Genomic DNA, 17374 nt, shown 5'->3' with positions numbered 1-17374 from the left:
AGCAGGCCAAGTGGCAGAAGATTCTGCAGTAGAGCTGTCCCCTTTAAATAGCGCCCCCCTACTCCGAGAAGGGCCTGTTAGCCCTCCCTCGAACTGTCACTAAAAGCGCTAGGCGCTAAGGCTCCGGGCGCCACCCAATATGCGCTCAGGCGCTCCTAAAAGGCGTTGCACACTGAAATGACGTCATGAGCTGCTTGCGCTCGCGGGCGCACGCAAACACTTAGCGCAGGCGCTAAATGTATAGTCAATATCTGAGTTGGCGCTATCTTCATAGCGTCCGCCCCAACATAGCGCTTCGCCCCAATTCTAGGTCTCTTTAGGCGCTCAGCGCCGGCGCTACCAACCCAATTTCTAGGCCCAAGTCTGTGAACAGTCTGTTTCATTCTCAGACAGTTGCCAGAGAGAGGGATGGAGTTGATGGCTAGGGAACGAAGTTTGTGATGGGGACTGAAGAAGCCTGCGCCGAAGCCAAGGCCGAGCTAACCTATCGGGAGGAGTGGTAGAAATTGTATTTCAGTGTCATTGCCACGTTTCTACATTTGTACTGAACAAACAAGCCGTGCCTTAAAACAAATGAGATATGCATTGTGTGCTATCGATCTGTTAAGATTTTTTTTCCCAGATGCTGCTATTCTTGTGGTGTCTTTGTTCCATCTCCTCCTCTCCCCAAGTAAATAGAAAGCTAATCTTAAAAATCCATATACTGTGACAGAATGTGCTACACAACAGATAATAATTGTATGTATTTATTAAAAAATGTTATCTTGTGTCCCGGCAGGCACTTATAACCTGGGGACAGAATGACCTTTCTCCTCTTTTATGTCAGAGGTACTGATTTTCTCATCGATTGCGGTTGTGATGATATGCAAAGGGTATAGATGACAGTTTCCATGGTTTGAGAATTAATGAGTTGTACCCAATAATAAGTGGAATATGATAGGTTCTGAACAGCTGAGACCTTGGAAGTATTTCTAAGCAAGACAACTGTTCAGAGTTTGAAAAGGGTTGCGTAGAGTTCACATCAAAGTAGTATAGCATATAAAGGAGAGGGAGGGATGGAGGGGGAAGTATTTTATGAGTACAAGCTGGTGGCTAAGAAACAAGTGCAAAAAGAAATGTATTATTCCATGCTTTATGACTTTATGGGTGTTTGTATACTTCCCAGCCAGACAGTGCTTCGTTTACACTGCCTGACCTCTGTCTAATTCCAATTCTAATTTCTCTGGAGAGAGCCAAGAGGTTTCTCATAATATTTAAAACTCTGCATTAGTATCAAAAATGTTACGGGTTACTAGTAGCTAGCAGGTAAAACCAACAACTTATTTAACATAGAACAAGTAAATGAACAATATTTACTACAAACGGGAGATTGTTTAGTAACTACAAAATCTACTATTGTTGATTTATGAAATACAATGAGGGAAAATAAATGCATCTTTATCCAATGTCTCAATCTTTAAAAGACAGTGGCCTAGAAATTCAGTTGGCGCCGCGCCAGGGCTTTAGCGCCGGAAAGTTAGCGCCGGCGCTAAGTCCCCCTGTGCGCGCCAAAAATTCAGTAGCGCCGCGCCCAAACGGCTGCTGGCGCTACTGAAGGGTGTTTGCGCCTGAAAATGGGCGCTACCTGCCGCATTGCGGCGCTATTCCGGCGCTGCGGCGCCCGATGCGGTGCGGCAGGCTCGGGAAGTGCAGGCCTCCTCCTTCATGTAATTTATAGTTATTTTAAAATGATGTTTTAAAAAAATTTATTTGAAGTTTCAGTGATGTTTTGGGGCTCTTCCTGTCAAACTTATGAATGAAGCATTCCCTGCTACCATTGGCTCTCCATGGCCCACGTGATCCCAGGGGACGCATCGAACTAACTGCGCCCCTGGGATACGCAAGCACTGCGCGCCGGCAGTTGGAGGAGGCCCAGGATTGGAATCCCACGCGGGCCCACAGCTCAATGGCCGGCGCGCTAGGTAAGTGCAGGTCGGGGGCTTGCACCCGCGGGAAGCCTCCGACCCGAATTTCTGGGCCAATGAATAATAATGTTTAAGATCAACTAGTATCACTCCCAGAGTAAGGCAAGTCTAGGAAAAGCAAACCTGCTTATGCTGAGTAATGAGTTGAAGATTAAACGGCAATCTATTGTGAAATTTAACCTATTAATGAGGACAACTTCCAAAGGAAACCATAAAATCAACTCAACTGTGTGTTTTCTTGGTTTCGATTTATAATCATTATGCAAGATACCTTGTTTTGACTGAAAGCTGTCAGTTTTTAAAGAAAGAGGTTGGGTGCGATAATTTCAACAAAACAGCAGAAGTACAATAATGTCAGTCTTGGCTCAGTGGTAGCACTCTCACCTGTGAGTCAGAGGCTGGGATTCAATTCCCACTGCAGAGACTTAAGCATAGTTGAGGCTGACACTTCAGTGCAGTAGCGAGGAAATGCTGCACCGTCGAAGGTGTGGTCTTTTTGGATGAGATGTCCTGACGCAGTGTCTGCCCTCTCTGCTGGACAGAAAGGATCTCACACAGAATCACAGAATCACAGAAACCCCACAGTGCAGATAGAGGCCATTTCGGCCTATCGAGCCTGCACCGACACATATCCCACCCGATCCCCGTAACCCCTGCACCAACACATATCCCACCCTATCCCCGTAACCCCACGTATTTAATCCCCCTAACACTAAGGGTCAATTTATCATAGCCAATCAACTTAACCTGCACATCTTTGGACTGTGGGAGGAAACCGGAGCACCCGGAGGAAACCCACGCAAACACGGGGAGAATGTGCAAACTCCACACAGACAGTCACCCGAGGCCGGATTCGAACCCGGGTCCCTGGCGCTGTAAGGCAACAGTGCTAACCACTATGCCACCCTGCCACTTTTTGAAGATGAAGGTAGTTGCCCCAGCAGCCTGGCTAATATTTATCCCTCAACCAACACCACCAAAAAAAGTGTGACCTGCTCATTTATCTCACTGCTGTTTGTGAGAACCTTGATGTACAAAATCGGCTGCCACATTTGCCTACATTACAACAGTAACGACACTTCAACGATACTTTAGTGGCTGCAAAAGTGCTTTGTAATGTGCTGAGGTTGTGAACGGCACTATATAATTGAAAAGTTCTTGCTAATTAATAAACTGATAGACAAAAGTGCACTTAAGATCTGGAGTGAGTCTTGAATTTATAACTTTTCTGGTTCAGAGGCAAGAGCACTTCCACTGAGCCAAGCAAATACTTGGAATTTTTAAGTGTGCTTTGACGTGAGTCAATCTGGTTTAAGAGGTTTCCTGCTTCACTGCAGTCAGGTTGGAACTGGATTCTGGAATTATAGTGTCACCTTTCAGTTGTTGGTGAATAAGGAAGTGCTTTTTAGCGATGCTAAAGTTGCAGTGTAAATGTATCCATCGTGATATTACTGGGTAAAGTAAACCAAACGCCAACACACTCCCCTCCTCATTCTCGTCATACAGGGACAAGTTTGGATAAATTTAAATGCTAAAATACTGTTTGTTGGGTCTACCCTGATGCCTCAGCCAGTTGTCCACTTGAATAGTTAAGTAATACAGACCAGAACGGCCCCAGGTTTGATGCCTGGCCTGCTGGCTGAGTTTATCTTAAGTGGAGGCATTGGTAGGGGGGTAAAAATTGGCTATAGGTTTCCGTGGGTTAGCAAAGGAAACATTTTGCCAGGATTTCCTCCCCTAATTGCTATTCGGTGACTTCTGCTGAAGGTGTATGTAGTGAGAGAGTGCAGGATTTGGCTCTGGTGTGATATCCCTTTTGTGTGTCAGCTGTGGCTCAGTGGGTAACACTCTCGCATCTGAGTCCGAAAGTTGTGGGTTCAAGTCCCACTCCAGAGACTTGAGCACAAACATCGAGGCTGACACTCCAGTGCAGTACTGAGGAAGTGTTGTACTTTCGGAGATGCCATCTTTCGGATGAGACGTTAAACCAAGGTGTCTCAGGCGGATGTAAAAGGTCCCATGGCACTATTTCGAAGAAGAGCAGGGGAGTTATCCCCAATGTCCTAGCCAATATTTATCCCTCAATCAACACCTATAACAGATTATCTGGTTGTTATCGCATTGCTGTTTTTGGGAGATTGCTGTGTGCAAATTGGCTGCTATGTTTCCTACATTAGAACAGTGACTACACTTCAAGAAGTACTTCATTGGCTGTAAAGCAGTTTGGGCTGTCCAATGGTCGTGAAAGGTGCTATATAAATGCAAGTCTTCTTCTTGCGGACATTCAGTCAAGTTTCACAAGCAATTGTTTAAGGTACTGGAGGTTGAATGGCACATGGGAATCTCTACCGTAGCAAGTTGTTGATGTGTTCACGTGAAGAACAGAGGAGGGAAATTGGCAGAGAAATCAAACAAAGGCCAAAATTTTTTAAATTTATTAACTTAATGAAATTGCTGAGTTTTACATACTCTGAAGTTGCACTATAAAAAAAGTAATGTTACAATACTGCATGCACTAAAATAGAAAATGGTGCAAAATTTAAGGATTTAAATTACAAAATTGAGATTGAGATTCCGGGGGAAGGGGTTGGAGCAAGTAATTCAGTGTACCATCCAATATCCTAACAGCACTTTGAGGGCATTTCTGGGGTGATCCAGGGCTCCCCCCCCCCCCCCGAAATTGCAGAAGAAGTGCCCCAATAGGCCCCAGGGGAACTACATCCGCTCAGAGTAAGCATATGTGCTGCTTTAGGCCTCGTAAAAGTTCCAAGTGTGAGCAGTACAATGATAATCGATCAATTACCACTGCCGAAGATAGCAACCATTGCAGGTAGCAGATTTTTAAAAAAAATGACACTGACCTTTTTCTTCAGCCCGATCCAGTTCCTCCTCTAAGTGGCAGAATGTGGCTCCAGGATCTGCTGCCTCCAGGGGTTGACCTTCCCTTTGCGTCACAGAATTTGCATGCAAGAGTGCTGGCTTCCATGTGAATGTGTTCAGCCAAATATTGTAGAGGCAAATGCTTGATCTGCCAAATTATATATTTTTTCCATCTCTATAATTTACATGAAATGTTGGAACCAATTACGCCAAACTTTTGGATTAAGCATGGGTGATCTTAAACCGGAGTTCACGTAAAAAATGTATAGGCCCAGAATAGTGGTGATGATTGGGGGGGAAGCAGGGGCGGGAGCGGAGATTGGTTCCTTTAATGTGGGGTCGGGCGGTAACCACCCCCCAATGGGCCAAATGGTCTCTGTGCATATAAATTCTATGATTCTAAAGTGTTGTGGCATAGGCAAATCAATCGGATGGTTCATTTTTGACAAAAACCTGACTTGTCACATTTTCAAACAGGCAGAAACTAAATTAAGGCCAGTCAACTTGCATCATTTCAGACAGTGTTTAATTCAGGATTTTAACTCTGTTACCACTGGTACAAAGTGAAACAATAAAAGTATTTGTACATTACACAAACTTTTAGAACAGTAACACTGTATATTTAGCACCTTGTAAATAGTCTGAAATATTGATTATCTCAGGCAAGTACCAAGTAAACCATACAGGTTTGATCATTAGAGTAAACTGGAGGTGGGTCGTCATTTAAATTAGTAAAATGAGTGAAAAACAGTAAGACATGAAAATAATTGCACAACTGAGATGACCACATAGGTCACGAGTGACAAAGTCATAAGTGCAATGCCTTACAATGGAAATAAAAATACCAAGTATTTCAATTTGCAATGTTTTATATTGTATGTGATAATTAAAAAAAAATTAAATGCATTTCATTTAATGATAAAGATGGAAGCTAAGAACAGGATGGGTGATATCACTGATTATGCAGATACAATGAAATGGTATATTTATGTCATTCATTTATGCATGTATAATATTAGATAGTATCAAATTTCCTGATGCATTGCTTACGCTGAGTCAGAGGATATGCTGGCTCGTATAGTTGTATTCTAAAACATTTGATAAATGTAGAAGTGCAGGAGACATCAGATGGTGGGCAAAATGTATGCGATTGAAGGTAGGTACCTTGTGTTTACAACTATCGCAAGGAGGAGGGCAGTCTTGTGGTTTTTAGTTACAGGTAGCTTTTTGGACTTTAGCAGGAAGGAGAAGCTATTGTGGGGTTTGGGAGCACCAAGGGAGGGGTCCTGGGGTGTTTCCATACACGAGTGAAAGTTCTCTGGTTTGATAGTGATGTGGAGAGGCTCCTGGGGTTTGGAATGCCGCAGAGGATTCGTCAGCACTGAAAAGGAGAAATCTGACCTTCTGTGGAACTGGGGGTCTAGCTCACTTCAGGGTTCCTGAGGGTTAGGAACAGTAGGAGATTGGGTTTGTGGGGTCTGGTAGTACTGGGGAACAGTACCTAAACTGTGGCTGCACCTTAGGAGGCCCCAGGGTCTGACAGCAGTGTGGAGAATCAATACGTGCCCCTTCTTTCTACTCCCATTCCTGTCATTATTGTCTTGTATTACTCATTGGTACCAGCCGTTCGTCAGGCAGTGTGCAGCTGGCACTGGCGAGTGCTTCAGGAAGACAATGGGGGAGGTTAGGGGCAGGTGGCTAGAGGAGACCAGGTGTGGAAGGAAAGCTTGGGTTGTGCAGTATTTTAAAGGCACAGGGGTGGAAGAGGATGGAAGCGGTCAGCCTTCATTCTGCCTGTATCTCAAACTTGGTCCACATTTCTCCCTGCGCCCTTACCCCACATCTGGTTATTATAATGGGGCCAAGTAAAAAAAAAGTTAAAATCTAAAGGCTGTGAAAGTTTCAAGTTGAAGTTTCAAGTTGTTCCCAAAGCTGAGCAACCAACATCACCACCTGCCTTGGAACCAAGGGAGAGTAGTTGGGATGGGGCGGTGTTTTAAAATAAAGATCCACATGTTTCCTAAAAGAGTGATTCTCAGCAAAAGAGCTAACAAGATATTACACTGAATTAATTATTTGCAGGTTAGGTGTGTTTGCAACAGACAAAATTATTTAATTGTATATATTTTATATTTAAAAAATGACCAGAATTATTTATAAAGGAAAGAAAGGACATTTCATTTGATGAATTCTGGGTCGGGTCTGTTGGGAGACCACTAGCTGTGTGACTAGTTCTTTCCAATGTTTTTGGGACAAAAGCCATTAGGAAATAAATCAAATTTAAATTTAAAAATAACTCAGAATAACCACAAAATTGTTTCAAAATGTTGCGATTGATTCCTGGTAAATGGGCCTTTAGTATCAGGACAGACGTAGAGAGCTAGGGTTTTTTACTTTGGAAAACCATAGCCTTTGAGGAGATATGATTGCAGTCTTTAAGGTTGTGAAAGGATTAGGTTCTGTCCACGTGGACGGGATATTTGAGCTTTTAAGTTAGGGATGTATAGGGGAGTCAGGTATAAGTTGTGAAAGCGTAGAACCAGGTTAGATGCACGGAGGCACTGCTTTTCGCAGATAGATGTCGATCTCTGGAATAAATTCCTGCATTTGCAGTAAATTTGCAAATTCACTGCAAGCATTCAAAAGGGAAGTGGATGAGTTCCTACGAGTGGTAAACATCTCTACATATTAGAAGGTAAGTGGGTCATCGGAGGTTAGTGTTAGCAGTCATTGTGATCTCCAGAGCTTGCGTGATTCCGTGTAGGATTGGAGAGGAATTTGCCAGAGTTTCTTTCTTAAATTGACCCAAGACTTTCTTTTTTTTCCGCCTTTCCCAAGATAATGTGTGAGTGGGGTGGGTGGGGGAGGGAGATGTAGAGTAATGGTGTCTATAAGTTACACTACGCTGGGACACAATTCTTTCTAATTCTCGGAGACACAGCCTGCAAGACAAGGTTGGGGGGGGGGGGGGGAGATGTGTCACATGGGTGAAAACAACCAACAAATCACAAGTAAATACAAGTAGCAGGTTGGTTTAAAAAAAAACACATTCCCAATTAAGGAGTTTTTAAGATGACAACGAAACGCGACACCGAGGGAATGACTGAGAAGCATGACACACCTAATGTGGCAAAAAAGCAAGACATATAACACAAAGAAAGTAAGCATGACACACACAGTGTGTGCTAGATGCAAGAATTAATATATTATACATATCAGATTTATGATAAACATCCAAGACTTGCAGTCTAATTTCTGTTTGTTTGCATTTACAACAGTTAGGTAAAAAGCATAATCATGTTTTTCAATGCAAACTTTAATCTTGCATTGTAATAAGAGTGCAGCTTTTACAGTGCACTTGCCTGATATCACATTAGAGGTTTAAATGCTGCAAACATCAGCCTTTTGAAAATCATTACAGATGAGCAAGTAAAAAAAACTCAAAACAAATGGATCTCGTCACTACGTGCATACCTATACTTTTCTTCTTTGATTTAGAGACCAAGAGGTATATTTTCTTCCATTTGCCAATGTTAGTGAAAAAGTCAGCATGAATGTAAAGGGGACATTAACAAAGGAAAATATACCCCAATGTTGGCAATTTTTATAAACTCAGTTCAATAAATGACCCATACAGTACAAAATTCTTTCAGACTTGCCTCTCTGTTCTGCATAATTTGATAAACATAAGAGAACATTCATGAACAATGGTACTGGTATTAAGTAGAGCAGTACTGTATTAACAGTCGGGTTTATAGCTTATACGGTGTGCTACATAACAGTCACTGTACTTCAAAGTAATTCATTGTGCAGTGTTTGGAGATGTTTGAGAGAGGCGTTAAAGCGTTATATAATTGGAAATCTTTTCCTTTCTTGCTATATTAAATGTGAATTAATCAGTTGCTTTACATTTGATATTAATTAAACAATAAAAGACAAGCGAGAGTCCCATTATAACCGAGGACAAGCAGATTGACCGAAGGATGAGACTAAAGAACAATCAGTTCATTCGCGTCACCTGCCTTTGTTACAACACACTATGTGACAGCACTTTTTTTTTTGCTATTGAGTAACATGCTTTTAAAGCATGCTAACATTTCTAGTTAAGAATTCAGTATTTCACATTTATACCAAATACTACGCCGTTTAAGTCTCTACCCCTCTTTCCCCTCCATATACATGTGGAACTCAGTATGAAATTACAATCTTTTGTGAAAGCAATAGGTATTCTCAAACTAGTTCAGGTATTCTTCAGTCAAGAACAGATTTCAGTATTCACATGAGGTGTTATTGTATAATTGAGGTCCAGCACAGTTTCTTTTTGTTAACGGATATTAAGTATACAACTGCCATTTTTATACTTTTATTTAAATACTGTGCATGAAACGTTTTGTACGTTCTAACATTTAAAAAAAAATTCTAATGTGTGGTACTTTGAAAGTGTGTTGAAAATATTGCTACATTGCAAACCTTGTACAGTAAGTTGAATTAAAGACATTAAAGAGGATTTTTATGATTCTATAGGAGGCAAATAGCTAACTGCTATTATAGATCTTAAATAAAAATAATTACTGGGAATGTACAGTAGGCCAATCAGTACTTGAAAGAGAAAAGTAGATTAATTTACTGGATGTTTGACACCCACAATTTTAAACGTTTTTCTTTTCGGATGCTGATTTGAATTTAAGCATTTCCAGTATTTTCTGTTTTTACTGGTAGTGCATAATTATAGATTAACACATGTATACAAATGCTCCACAATATAAAATCTAAGTATTCATTTTGTGAAACTTATGTATTTCACTATCAAGAATATAAATGTTACATCGCACATTTCTTTGTCATATCTACTCTCCAAGCACAGCAGTTGTCTCTTCATTTGCATTACACATGTGGTGCTGATGATTGTAACAAAAGACATCCACAACACAAAACATTTTATTAGCTTATGAATTGTCAGTTTTAAATATCTTTGCAATTTAATATTACCAAAGTAATTGTTTTTCAATGCAGGTAAATTCTTTGGCCCAGAATTTGCTGGGGTGGGGAATCTCGTGGAGAGCACTGTGAGTTGAATTGTTTTCCACGCCCTTCAGCTCCAATTTTTGCACCTCAAATTGCTGGAAGTGCAAGTTGAAAACGGCGTGGCAAGGTCAACGGGGCATCTAGGACCTTGGTGAATAGAAACACATAAGATAGAAGCAGGAGTAGGCCATTCGGCCCCTCGAGCCTGCTCCGCCATTCAATGAGATCATGGCTGATCATCCAAATTCAGTACCCTGTCCCTGCTTTCTCCCCATATCCCTTTGGCTCAAGCTGTCGTGCAATGCAGCATCTCCGCTGGTCTGATGGACCCTGGTTTGGGGGGAGAGAGTGGACCCTGGTTTGGGGGGAGAGAGTGGGGAGAAGGTGTATGGTGTTTGACCTTCCGCCAGTGGTGAGGATCTGGAAATGCACGGGCTGGACAGGCCCGAATGGCCTCCTTCCCTGCTGGAACCATTCTCGGAGTCTCTCGAGAGCCGGCGCTGTGACTGGCTCAGAGCTCAGCCTCAGCGAGAGACGGGCCCCGGACACCAGGCGTCGCCTCACCGAGAGCCCGAGCCCGGGGAAAGGGGCCGCAGACAATCACTGAGCAAATCCTGAAGGGAGGGAGTGCTCACCGCCATTGCCGCCAACCTCCACTGGCTGCAGAGAGCAGCGCGATGCCGGGCCCGGGGTGAGGCGGCCCAAGTTGCCGTGGTGTCCGGCCGCTGATGGTGGGACCAATAGTCTATCTCCTTAACCAATGAAGTTTAAGGATTTGAATGGTTAGCAAAGCTCTGAAGTGGCAACTTGAACATCTGCTTATTAAAACAAAGTTTATCACCGAATTGCATGCAAGAAAATATATACTTCTAAGTTTTTTTTTTGCCTATGGCACATGATGCATCCTCCTGTCCAGGGCTGAAATTGTTTTTTTAATTTATGAAATTCGGGAACCGAAGGCTGCCTACACGCAAGAGCTAGATATTTTATAGCAATTCAAAGTATTGTTACTTGTGGAATCAACATAGTGATTGTTGGTTACCTGCAAATTAGTGGACCCACATTCGATGGGGTGGGGTGGGGTGGGGGAGGGGGGTTGGTGGGAGGTAACTCTAATACTGACAAGCTGAAATTAATTTAGCATTGACTGTTCCCAGCCAGAATCCATAACAAATCCGTTTAATCAGTGAAACAAATTAGTTTAACTTGCATCTTGTCAGCGTGCTATATGCAACACATGCAGAAGAATGATCATTTAATTGCTAACACAGTGGAAGGCCATTGGAAACATAAATTACCCCATTAACTGTTCCTTACCCCGTTAAATAGCAGCCATAGCTTTCTGCTAGCGATTTTAATTGGTTTTCACAGCGCAAATGCAGCAATTTCTTGACGCTCACGGGGAGGTTAACGGCAAATCGCCCAGCAATTTATGGTGATTCTCAAGTGGCATCTCTTTCTCACCACCAATTGTTGGATTTTTTTTTTTACACACTAACAACAGCTTGCGACTTTAACTCGTCATTATGTTGCCAGCAAATTCTGGGCCTTTATGTGATGAGCAATTAACGATAAGGCTTATGTGACTCACTGAGTAATGATCCAGGTTTCCTGTATGTTTGCAACAGTTGATACTGTTGTAGAATTATGGAACGTATGCTCTTATTCACATTGTGTTCTTAAAAAAGATCTTGCTGTACCTTCACATTGGCAACTTTAGCTCAGATGTTTATGGTGGTGCTTTTTGTAGCCAACTGCATTATTAGAACTAGTTCCTGCAAAATGCAAATAGACATGTTACAAATGAATTGATTTTAAATCATGTATTTGTCTAAATTAATTTGTTCACTACAGTAATAATGATTTGTTTCATTCACATTGAGGCCCAGAGGTTGAAAAAAGATAAGAGCATCAATAATAATACTCCTGCATTTCAGAGTGTAGTTGGTCATTTAAATAGTTTCATAAATGTTAAATCTTAATGTTGGCAAAAGTGTGAAAAGATTCCCTTTGGGAAAAACACCTTTAGTGAGGAGCCTTTAACGTTGGTGTTTATAATTGATTATAGCATAGTGCTTGGTTTGGCCTTGGAGGGACTGCAGCGTAGGTTTACCAGAATTAGGCTTCCATCCAAAGAGATGCAACGCCACAACATTTTTGGCTCAGCAACTCTTATTCAACGGCACCCGAGGCCTGGCCAAGGTGGCCATCCACAGATCCAGGTTAGATGCGGCCGGTGGGGTTGTTCGTACTGGCTGCCTGCCTCTCTTCCGCGGCTATGTCCGTGTCTGGGCGGCCCTGGAGAAAGAGCGCATGGGGTCCGCTGGTACGGTTGTCGCCTTCCGCAACCGGTGGGCACCGGAGGGGCTGGAGTGCATAGTTGACAGCGTAAATATTATGATATAATTTGCTAAGTTTCCTTTCTCTTTGTAGCATTTGGGTGTTTATTCTTTGCGCCCCTTTAATATTTTTGTTATTTGGGTTGATGACACGGGGTGGGGAGGGGCTCTCCTAATTGTCCAAAAAGAGTAGATAGTACCTGATGACAATCATCTGCTTGTTAGACAGATTAGCACACAGAAGCCCAAGTGTTATCACTTAATAGGTACTATAAAGTGATTTGACCAGATAAGTGAAGACAACACAGAGAACCTTGCATAATTGAAAGGGGACTAAAACACTTGAGAAAGTTCACAATATTGCACTTTTAGCTGCAAAATATTTCATTTTTGAATGTATTATTAAATGTAATCTTTTTATTGCGGGGCAGCGGTGAGCACAAATTCTGCGCCGTAGCCAGGATACAAATTTCCCCTCCCACATTTTTCAATTATTTACACATCCGCTTTAGATGCCCATCCCAAATCAATGACCAAAGGCAAGCGGGCAACAAGTTGCCAAGTTTCTGCCCGTACTGCTATTATGCATGGAAAAGCTGAGAGTTAGCTCACCTTTACCTCTTTCCATACAAGAAAATGTCCTGTCCAGACCTCTCAACTGGAGGTAAGCTTTCTGAAGGCAAGGCCAGGAGGAAACATAGGAACAGTAGTCGGCTATTCAGCCCCTTGAAACATAGGAGATAGGAGCAGTAGGCCATTCGGCCCTTCGAGCCTGCTCCGCCATTCAATGAGATCATGGCTGATCATCCAAATTCAGTACCCTGTCCCTGCCTTCTCCCCATATCCCTTGATCCCTTTAGCCTTAAGAAATATATCCAACTCTTTCTTGAATATATTTAATGAACTGGCCTCCACCGCCCTCTGTGGCAGAGAATTACACAGGTTCACCACTCTCTGGGTGAAGAAATTCCTCCTCATTTCAGTCCTAAATGGCTTACCCCTTATCCTTAGACTATGACCCCTGGTTCTGGACTCCCCGGCCATCACAAACATCCTTCCTGCATCTAGTCTGTCCAGGCCTGACAGAATTTTATAGGTTTCGATGAGATCCCCTCTCAATCTTCTAAACTCCAGTGAGTATAAGCCCAATCGACACAATCTCTCCTCATACGTCATTCCTGCCATCCCAGGTATCAGCCTGGTGAATCTTCGCTGCACTCCCTCCATGGCAAGAACGTCCTTCCTCAGGTAAGGTGACCAAAACTGCACACAATACTCAAGGTGCGGTCTCACCAAGGCCCTGTACAACTGCAGCAAGACATCCTTGTTCTTGTACTCGAACCCTCTTGCTACAAAGGCCAACATACCATTTGCCTTCTTAACCGCCTGCTGCACCTGCATGCTTACCTTCAGCGACTGGTGCACAAGAACACCCAAGTCTCTTTGCACTTCCCCTTCTCCCAATCTATTGCCATTCAAATAATAATCTGCCTTCCTGTTTTTGCCACCAAAGTGGATAACCTCACATTTATCCACATTATAGTGCATTTGCCATGTTTCTGCCCAATCACCCAACCTGTCCAAATCGTACTGGAGTTTCACGACATCCTCCTCACAGCATACCATCCCACCCAGCTTTGTGTCGTCTGCAAATCTGGAGATATTACATCCAATTCCCTCGTCCAGATCATTAATATATATTGTGAACAGCTGGGGTCCTAGGACCGATCCTTGCGGTACCCCACTAGTCACTGCCTGCCACTCGGAAAACGACCCGTTTATTCCAACTCTTTGCTTTCTGTCCGCCAACCAGTTCTCTATCCAAGTCAATACCTTGCCCCCAATCCCATGTGCCTTAATTTTGCACGCTAACCTCTTATGCGGGACCTTATCGAAAGCCTTCTGAAAGTCCAAATACACCACATCCACTGGTTCTCCCTTATCTATTTTACCAGTTACATCCTCAAAAAATTCCAGTAGATTAGTCAAGCATGATTTACCTTTTGTAAATCCATGTTGACCTTGTCCGATCCTGTCACTGCTTTCCAAGTGCTCTGCTATTACATCTTTTATAATGGACTCTAGCATTTTCCCCACTACCGATGTCAGGCTTACCGGTCTATAATTCCCCGCTTTTTCTCTGCCACCTTTTTTGAATAGTGGGGTAACATTAGCTACCCTCCAATCCATGGATACTGTTCCAGAGTCTATCGAGTTCTGGAAGATGACCAGCAATGCATCTACTATTTCTAGGGCCACTTCCTTAAGTACCCTGGGATGTAGATTATCAGGCCCTGGGGATTTATCGGCCTTCAGTCCCATCAATTTTCCTAACACCATTTCCCTACAAATACTGATTTATTTCAGTTCCACCCTTTCATCAGACCCTATGTTCCGTGGCATTTCTGGGAGGTTATTTGTGTCCTCCTTTGTGAAGACAGAACCAAAATATGTATTTAGTTGGTCTGCCATTTCTTTGCTCCCCATTATAGATTCCCCCGATTCTGACTGCAAGGGGCGCTTGACTTCACCAATCTTTTTCTCTTTACATATGTATAAAAGCTTTTACAGTCAGTTTTTATGTTCCCTGAAAGCTTACTCTCATATTCCATTTTCCCTTTCTTAATTAATCCCTTTGTTGAATCCTAAACTGCTCCCAATCCTGTTCTTCCATTCAATTAGATCACGGCTGATCTGTACCTCAACTGCATTTACCTGCCTTTGATCCATTTCCCTTGATACCCTTACGTAACAAAAATATGTCAATTGACCCAGCACCCAAAGCCTTTTGCGAGAGAGAATTCCAAATTTCCACTACCATTTGTGTGAAAAAGGGCTTTCCGATTCCACTCCTGAAAGGCATGGCTCTAATTTTAAGGTGTTGTCCCCTTGTTCTGGATTCCCTCACCAGAGGAAATAGCTTCTCTGCATCGACTCTACCGAACCTTTTTACCACTCCCTCAACCTTCTAAATTCAAGGGAATACAAGCCAAGTTCATTCAACCGGTCCTCCCAACTTAACCCTTTAAGCCCTGGTATCATTCTAGTGAATCTGTTCTGTAAACCTCCAAGGCCAGTATATCCTTCCTGAGGTGCAGTGTCTAAAACTGAATACAGTACTCCAGATGGGGTCTGATCAAGGCAATGCACAGCTGAAGCATAACTTCCTCCCCTTTGTGTTCCAGCCTCTTTGAAGCTGGTGGTTATGGTAAAGGAGGCTAGCAGCAGCGTGAAAGGGAGTATTACTTAAAAGATCGTCTCTGCCTGAATTTCGTAGGATGCATTGTGGTCCTCCTGACCTCACTGTTGGCCCGTGCCGCACCTTCCCTGGGCCCCGACCCCGCTGTTGGGCCACACTGCGCCACTCCTGGGCCTTGACCTCGCTGCTGGGCTCGTCCTCGCTCCTGGGTCCCGGCCTCGGACAATGCATCCTAGGAAACTCAGGCAGAGAGGACCTGCGGGAAGGAGGGAGGAGGACGGTAGTATTATGTTTGTGTGTGTGTGCTAGGCCGTTGTAGCAGAGCCTGGTCTCCAATCGTCTTGGATCCCCTTGCCATTGGACCAAGACCATGCTCTGTCAAGCTGGTGTGCAACGGCCACCCCACGTTAAAAGAATTCACGCACAGGCATCTTCCACCCTTTAAAATGAAGTTCGGGACCTGGAATGTCAGGACCCCTCATGGACAACCCCAACAGTGACAGACCGGAACGCCGTACTGCTATCGTTGCCCGGGAGCTCAGACGCTTCGACATTGACATCGCCGCCCTAAGTGAGACCTGGTGGGCAGGGGAAGGCCAGCTCAAGGAGCAAGGCGGTGGTTACACCTTCTTCTGGAAAGACAAACCCGAAGAAGAACGCCGCCTCCATGGGGTAGACTTCGCCATAAAAGATGAACTGGTCGGGCGTCTCAGACTCCCCTAGTGGTATAAACGAGTGCCTCATGACTCTTCGACTCACCCTAGCCCGAAACCAGTGTGCTACGGTCATCAGTGCGTACGCCCCAACACTGGAAGCCACAGACGAGACCAAAGAGGAATTCTACTCCAGCCTCGAACAATCCCTGTCCCGAGTCCCAACGGGCGACAAGCTGATCCTCCTTGGCGACTTCTACGCCAGAGTTGGAAAGGACACAGACCTCTGGAGAAGTGTGATCGGCAGAGAGGGGGTAGGGAAAGCCAACTCCAATGGTACCCTCCTCATGTCGAAATGCTTAGAACATGGCCTTGTCATAACCAACACCTTGTTCCGTCAGAGAGACAAGTACAAGACTTCATGGCAGCACCCTCGCTCCAAGCACTGGCATCTGCTGGACTTCGTCATCATCCGAGCGAGGGACCGCAAGGACGTCCGCATCACCCGCGCCATGACAGGAGCTGATGACTGCTGGACAGACCACCGCCTAATCCGCTCTGTCATCTCCATCAATGTAGCCCCAAAACAGCGGCTGCAACAGAAACAATGCCGCAGGAAAATTAACGCTGGAGCACTCAAGGACCCCGCTAAGAAAGCCCTATTCAGCCTGTGCCTCACAAACAACCTAACGACTCCCAGGGATTCAGAGACACAGAGTGCCCACAGCGTCTGTTCTGCACTCAAGGCCTCCATAATCAGCACCTGTGAAGAGACGCTCGGTCACTCAACCAGGAAACACCAAAACTGGTTCGACGAGAATGACCAGGAGATCCAGGAGCTAATAAGCCGCAAGCGCAAGGCATTTCTGATCTGGAAACAGCATCGGAACTTGAGAGCAAGAAAGCAGCTCTACAGAAGCCTGAAGGCCGAGGTCCAACAAAAAACTCACGACCTAAAGAACAGATGGTGGGTGGAGAAAACGCAGGAGATCCAGCAGCTAGCCGCCAACCACGACGTGCGTGGATTCTTTAGCGCAGTCAAGACCATCTACGGCCCAAGCACCCAAGGCCCTTCCCCACTGCAAGCCAAGAACGGAGAGGTACTCATCAAGGACAGGGAAGCAGTCAGTGCCTGCTGGAAGGAGCACTTTGAAGATCTCCTTAACCACGACTCTGTCTTTGACACGAGTGTCCTCAACGCCATCCCACAGCATGCTACCCGCCACCATCTCCGCACAACCCCAGCCCAGCATGAGGTTGAAAAGGCCATCCGACAACTGAAGAACAACAAGGCCTCAGGAGCAGATGGAATCC

General features: G+C 44.2%; 1 protein-coding gene across 4 annotated transcripts in view; it reads right to left on the bottom strand.

The window, feature by feature from the left end:
- Positions 1-5352: 5352 nt before the first annotated feature.
- wfdc1 (WAP four-disulfide core domain 1) overlaps positions 5353-17374 on the bottom strand; it is a 56525-nt gene continuing 44503 nt past the window's right edge. For all 4 annotated transcript variants that reach the window (XM_085991771.1, XM_085991770.1, XM_085991773.1 and 1 more), the window contains one exon: positions 5353-11644. Coding sequence is in view for 3 of the 4 variants with exons in the window: in XM_085991770.1 (XP_085847896.1) it covers positions 11586-11644 (59 nt within the window). In the remaining variant the exon portion in view is untranslated. The remainder of the gene's footprint in view (positions 11645-17374) is intronic.

The sequence above is a fragment of the Somniosus microcephalus genome, chromosome 6 (genome assembly GCF_052327205.1).
Source record: "Somniosus microcephalus isolate GS21.2 chromosome 6, FLI_Smic_1.0, whole genome shotgun sequence".
Taxonomy (NCBI): Eukaryota; Metazoa; Chordata; class Chondrichthyes; order Squaliformes; family Somniosidae; genus Somniosus; species Somniosus microcephalus.
Note: the sequence above shows the minus strand (reverse complement) of the source record. Positions and strands in the feature narration are given on the sequence as shown.